General features: G+C 35.5%; 1 protein-coding gene across 1 annotated transcript; it reads left to right on the top strand.

The window, feature by feature from the left end:
* The first annotated feature begins 3,436 nt into the window (after positions 1-3,436).
* LOC130814333 (uncharacterized) lies at positions 3,437-5,632 on the top strand. Its single transcript, XM_057680453.1, has 3 exons — positions 3,437-4,358; positions 4,477-4,682; positions 5,139-5,632. The coding sequence occupies exons 2-3, from the start codon at positions 4,493-4,495 to the stop codon at positions 5,300-5,302; spliced, it is 354 nt and encodes a 117-aa protein (XP_057536436.1). The 5' UTR covers positions 3,437-4,358; positions 4,477-4,492; the 3' UTR covers positions 5,303-5,632.
* The last annotated feature ends 997 nt before the right edge of the window (positions 5,633-6,629 follow it).

Genomic DNA, 6,629 nt, shown 5'->3' with positions numbered 1-6,629 from the left:
GCGGTCAAACATGTTGAACATGCTCAGAACATTCGCTGAATAAGACACGTGAATAGTAACTGTATCGAATATCGAAAATTTTGTGCGTGATTTGTGTTATAAACTTGGCATTGTCAATTAAGAGTTGCCTCAAATCTGTGCAGAATGCTCAATTTTATTTAATAACTGTAATTTTTGCTGTTTTTCATTTTGAGTTATAGACTATATCACTGATTACGAACATTTTAATATTGAAGAGAATCAATGGAAGTACAAAAGAGATTGTTGAAACATCCCCATCACTGGACTCATCTGAGTTCACGAAGCTAGTCCTCCGAGAGGGCATCGACAAGGCAAAAGCAGAGGAAAAGGTGAAATCTAGAAAAGTTGTGGAAGGCCAATTAGCAATCCTACGAAAGTACATTGCAAAATCAAAGCCTACGAATTGCGAGGGAAGAGGGATATATGTATATGATCTACCTTCAAAGTTCAACAAAGATTTAGTAGCAAAGTGTAATGAGATCGTATCGTGGTCTGATTTTTGTGATTACTTCAACAACGATGGAATGGGAGAGCCTATCGCGGAGCTAGGGAAAGGATGGTACAATACGCACCAATTTTTACTCGAGCCATTATTCCACAATCGAGTTATGAACCATCCTTGTAGGGTTAAAAATGTGAATGATGCTAAGCTTTTTTATGTACCATTCTATGGTGCCTTAGATATGATCAACTCGCATTTTAGTAACACTAGTGGATCAAATGTTCGAGAGCTCTCCAAAGAAATCGTCCTGTGGCTTGAGCAACAGAAGACGTGGAAGAGACACTCGGGGTTAGATCATGTGTTTGTTTTAGGTAAAAACTCTTGGGATCTTCGAAGAGTCGAAGATTTAGTACCTTGGGGTACGCCTTTGTTGGAGCTTGATGAACTACAAAGTCCAATAAAGCTCATAATTGAGCGACAACCATGGCATATCAACGATGTGGGGGTTCCATATCCGTCTTATTTCCACCCTAGCTCAGACGATGAGATCATCGAATGGCAGTCAAAAATCAGAGTAGTGCACCGGAAGCATTTGATTAGCTTTGCAGGTGCTACACGTACAGCCCCCGAAAACATACGATCGATTCTCATCAAGCAATGCAACTCGGTAAAAGATCCTACATTGTGCAACTTTTTTAACTGTGGTGTAAAAAAATGTGTTGGACTTGCTTTCCCTGTGATCAAACTTTTTATGGAATCAGAATTCTGTCTTCAGCCAGATGGGGATAGTCCGACGAGAAAATCAGTGTTTGATTCGCTCATTGCGGGTTGTATACCGGTTGTTTTCGACCCGTTTACAGCACATTACCAATATCCATGGCATTTACCCGAGGATTACAGGAAATATTGTGTGTTTATAGAGCAAGATGAGGTGAAAATGTCAGAGGTAAATGTGGTAGAAAAGCTAAGGAAGATCACAGTAAAAGAAAGGCAAGAGATGAGGAAATATATTATTGATGAATTGATGCCTAAATTGAGTTATGCAAATGCTAATGCTAAGTTGAAGATATTTGAAGATGCATTCACAATTGCTGTTAATAATGCTGTTCAAATGGCAATTCAGAGATTGAATTCATCAGTTGGAATTTGAGGGTGGTGCATTTGTATGGCTACTTCATAGGCTTCTTTAATCATGTCTTTAGAAATTTTGTTAATTGTGCTTATCAAAATTAGGATTTGGAATGGTAGCAATTCTTAAATTTTTTTCCACAAAATAGCACTCAATTCTTGTAAAAGTAACTACAGTAACATTATTAAGCCAAAAACGTTTAGTTTTCCGTTAACTATGGAAATGATATAAATAACCCTGTTTTATTACATTAAAAGTTAGCACCTCCTCCCTCTTCCATTCAATGCGTTCTTGTTTTTTCTTTAATGGCTTCCTTTGTTTTTTTCTTTAATGGCTTCCATTCAATGAAAATGACATAAATACCCCTATTTTAATTAACTCATTAATGGCTTCTTTTGTTTTTTCTTTCAATCTCTACTTGAAGTATTCCTATTATCACTTAGTGCCATTTCTGATAATTTTAAAGGCGTCGAGCGAAATTTTAAATATGAGCCCTTTAATAACAAACATGCGCTTAGATGAATAAAATTATTGTATATTGCTAAATTTATACTATCAATAAATATCATTTTTAATAGTCTTATTACTTATAAAATTATAAAAATAATTAACCAACAAATTTCAAAATTTTCATATGATATTTATGCTGTGAGATTGTATGAGCTTGTGTAATGATTTATTTTAAAATTGTAGTACTGTAGTTATAGGTGCAGGAAATACAATTGATTCTTAATTCTTATACTGTTCACATAAGATGCCTGTAACGCACTTCTGTCATCTGGAGTATTGTTTGTACCGAATAATTTTGCAAACTACCAGGACTCTATGGTGTGTGTGTGTGTGAGGGGGGGTTGTGCATAAGGGGAGTCTAGGTCCGGGCTTACCTACGTGATGGTCTGAGTCATTTAATTAAAAGCTGTGTTTGTGTTAATATTGAATTGTGTAATATATAACAGAAGAATGGTAGTCCAATTGGTACACACATGTAGAAGCGAGTATTCGCCCCACACTATACTACTATGCCCCACACTAAACTAGTATCCTGGATCTTGTATTATTATCGTACATGTTGACTATGTTACTGAGACCTTTAGAGTGTCGGACAGAATTAGATATCAGAGGATCTGCAACGCAATTATACAGCTAAAAAGCTCTGTTTCTTGAGGGTGAGTAAGGAGGGTTGAAGTGACTCATTATGGATTCATGGTCATATATTATTGTTATTTTGTTGAATTTGTAGTAGCATTTGGGATGGTTTTCATAAGAGAATGTTGGAATTGCAGAGCCGATATAGCGTTCAGATGCTGTAAGAGCTGCTTATTTTGATATTTTACGAACTCGAATGCATCATCTTTGTCAAAATCTATGTTTTGTTTTGATGAGTCGACAAATGTATTGCTTGACAAAAAATTACATGCTAACATTAGGTTCAAGGTAAAAGTTCCTAGAGGCCTCCTTACCAACCTACTGCCATATGAGCTCAGACTCAGAATATCATGTCTATTCAGTTGAAAAGGACGGGGGAATCAAGGAGTTGTAGAGTTCTTTTTTAAGGTGGCAATTTAGAGTACACTTGCAACACCTGTTGAAGCAAGAAAAATTGTTTGTGTACGTGCATTGTACAAATTACTAACTGTGGTTGTTTGTTACAATGGCGTATTTGCTTTTTTTACATCTGTTTTGCATTCTCAGGAGGATTTTGTTGGTTATGAAATCCATAATTTTGGCTGGTTGGCATATGAACTCAAGAACTCACTTAGAAGTCGATGAAATTGCTTGTTCTCCTTATACTCTTGTGTCTATTATTCTTGTTAATGAGAGTTCCCCTTGTATTTCCAAGGCACTTTTTCCTTCATATCTAAGATAACTTTAAGCATTTCAAGTAGTGCAAAACTTTTCTGCTATTCTTTTCTTTTTGTGGATGAATAATTTTTTGGGCAAATATAAACTTGCGTCAACTCTATGTTCATTAGCAATACATATTTCTAAATCCAACTGCACAATGGATACAATTGAAATACTCTCTCCGTTCCTTTGAATAGCACCAAATTTCCGTTTGAGGTTGTCCCACTTATTTTTCACTATTTTCTTTTATGGTCATGGTCTCACCTCCTCTTTTTCAATCTCATCCACAAATTTAGTCTCTCTTCTCATCCACTTATTTTTTCATACACTTGTTTTTTTTGTCTAATATTCCAACTATCAATCAAACAACACTAAATTTGAGTGCAATCTATAATGGATAGAAGGAATACCTCACAAAAGTTTATATTCAGATAACTATTTATCTGCATTATTAAGTGTTAAATATTCTCTCATGCTAACTACAGTGAATAGTTAAGCTTTGGACCAGAATGATCTTTGAAAATAAATTACTGAACCTGTGTTAACAAAGACATCTCAAGTAGTTGTGTCTTGTGAGCATCAACTATGAGAAAACTATTGCCATAATGTCGTGTTTGTTTACTTCTATCATTGCTAACAATTTTTGTCAATGTGCAGATGATATCTACTTCTAATTGCTAAGTCACAGATAAATATCACATGCTTTTTATTACAAAGAATTGCGTAAATTAGTTGGCAGCAGTTTCAAAACTTCTTCATTTTCCGACTCTGTATTGACAATTGACATGTTCATAGTATTGGAGATTCTTAGTAGTAAAAGCTTGGTTTTGGTGTCGTTTGGAAGTGAAATCACCAAGCTCACTTTACCAGCACATCATTGGCTTGTCATTTCGTAGTAGTTCAGTAGGTTAATTGTTTTAGGTATTAATCTTACCAACATGAGTGTCATGTTGTGTTTTAGTAGTTGAATAGCTGATTGTTTATGCCAAACCTATCTCTCATTCTAGGTCGTTCTGTTAATACATCGAATTTTGGTTAGCTTTGCAGCCTGTGAGATGCTAATGGGATGTTTGGAAGAACTAGCAAGGAGATATCCAGCTACAAAGTTTGTCAAGATAATTTCCACTTATTGTATACCTAATTATCCTGATTGTAATTTACCGACACTGTTGGTATACAATAATGGTGCGGTCAAGGCAAACTATGTAGGATTGCATAGTTTTGGAAAACAGTGCACAGCTGAAGGTACATAAACTTGTAAATGATTTTCTCTATATGTGTAGAAAACTCAAGAAGTCTTTATGTCTTCTCATCTGATGATTGGAATGAATAATTAGATTGCAGAAATTAGTTTATGAGGAGTTGTGATTCTACCATTCTTCCCTGAATATGGATACATACTTGGGTTAAAGTTATGAGTTAGAAGAGAAGTTAAAGATGGATAATAGATTAGTATCAGTTGTTAATTTTTATACAGTACCCTGAATCCTGATATTCAACTTATTGTCTTGTAAATTTTAGGAAGGTATAGCTATTGTGACATAGTCTCTTTATTCATAGGTCAACTTGTTGCTAGTTGATGGTTGGAGATGTTTTTGCATCAAAAAGTATTTGGTCTATAAAGTGTTACATGTTTGTTACGGACAATTTTTTTGTTTTCACTTTTTATAGTCCTCGACTGATTCCGGTTTCCTTATTCAGGTGTTGCACTGGTTCTCTGTCATTCAGATCCTGTGCTTAATGATGGTCAGACTGTCAGTGATGCTTCATGGAGATCTGTTCTTGATGGAGAAAGTAAGAGACTCATAGAAAAGGTTTTGGCTGAGCGTGAAAATGCAGACGATGATGGTGCCTCAAGTGATTAACTGGTCTTGAGATTCTAAGTTTTGTTTCTTTTCTTTTTAGTTTCTTGTCTTTGCTACACTTTGGAAAGGATGTGAATATTAGTCTAAGGGAGTATAGTGGATGGTTTGTTTCATGTCACTTTAAGCAACTTCTTGTTGTTTATAATTGTGTGGAGAGTGAAAAGTGAAGACTTGTTAGAATTTTATTTATTAATTTCTGAACAACTGAACATCAGTTTGCCCATAGATTGTAACTCAGCTCACTGCTGTAGAATGAAACTTCTATAATTCCAAAGTTGCATTGTATCTTCTAATCTCTTCACCCATTCCCCTTTGTCTTGTTTATTCGTGTTACTTTTGGGGTCTTGCTTGGGTCATTTATAAGCAAAATTTAGCTAAAATGATTTCTTTTAACCCTTCTCTCTGTAAATTTGTATCTTTCAATTCCCTTTTTTCACTTGCTTCTGGCCATTGTCCTTGATTTGTTCTATTTTGATGAGTCAGAGCCAAACATGATACATGATGAAGTTACTCAATGATTTAATGGAAGGATCTGCTATTTCGGAAGTTACATGCTGTTCACTTGTGGATTGGTATGTGCACTTAATGCAGGGTAAGCTGCACACTTGACAGAACTCATGAATTCAAGCTAAGTATTCAAATTCCTTAGGCAGATGGTAAGTTGTGAGTACATAAGGTCAACGAAGACCGCAGAACTTAGCAGAGGTATCCATGAGAGGTAACAATACGTACATTGTCTGGAGACTGATAGCCCTTATTAGCTGATTCCCTTTTCGGTCTGCTGATTGCCTATATGTATCATCAGTACATTATCATTGTTAGTAAGCTCACTCTACCGTCAATCAGTAACTTACAAGCAACTGTCCTATTGTGTTGGAACTTGGTCGATCTTGTTGGTCCTGGTGGCACATGTAGGTGCGCTCTGTAGAGGTTTCCGTCTTCTCGGTGTCTTGCAGATGTGAGGTGGATATCAACGTTACTATATACACAATTATTGCTTGATTCAATATTCAAATGACAATATGGTTTCATCAAACTTTTGATGCCACTATTTTTGTGCTTGCTTTAGTTGATATAATGAATTTACAAGTTTACACATCTTACTTTGTTGTCCTTTCATAACAAACCCCTTGGGTTGTTTCATATAGAATTCTTCATCTAGTTCTCCATACAAAAAGGCTGTTATCACGTCCATTTGATAGATTACTAAATTATGTATTGTAGCAAGCGCTACCTACAACCTAATAGTAGTTGTTTTTGCTACTAGTGCATATGCATCAAAATAATCAATATCATGCTTTTGCCTAAAGCCTTGTGCCACTACCTG

Source organism: Amaranthus tricolor, chromosome 5, assembly GCF_026212465.1.
Source record: "Amaranthus tricolor cultivar Red isolate AtriRed21 chromosome 5, ASM2621246v1, whole genome shotgun sequence".
Classification (NCBI taxonomy): domain Eukaryota; kingdom Viridiplantae; phylum Streptophyta; class Magnoliopsida; order Caryophyllales; family Amaranthaceae; genus Amaranthus; species Amaranthus tricolor.
Note: the sequence above shows the minus strand (reverse complement) of the source record. Positions and strands in the feature narration are given on the sequence as shown.

Coding starts and splice junctions, on each gene's coding strand:
- LOC130814333 (XM_057680453.1), top strand. CDS start 4,493: ATGCTAATGGGATGTTTGGAAGAACTAGCAAGGAGATATCCAGCTACA. Junction 4,683..5,138: donor AAAACAGTGCACAGCTGAAG/GTACATAAACTT, acceptor TTCCTTATTCAG/GTGTTGCACTGGTTCTCTGT.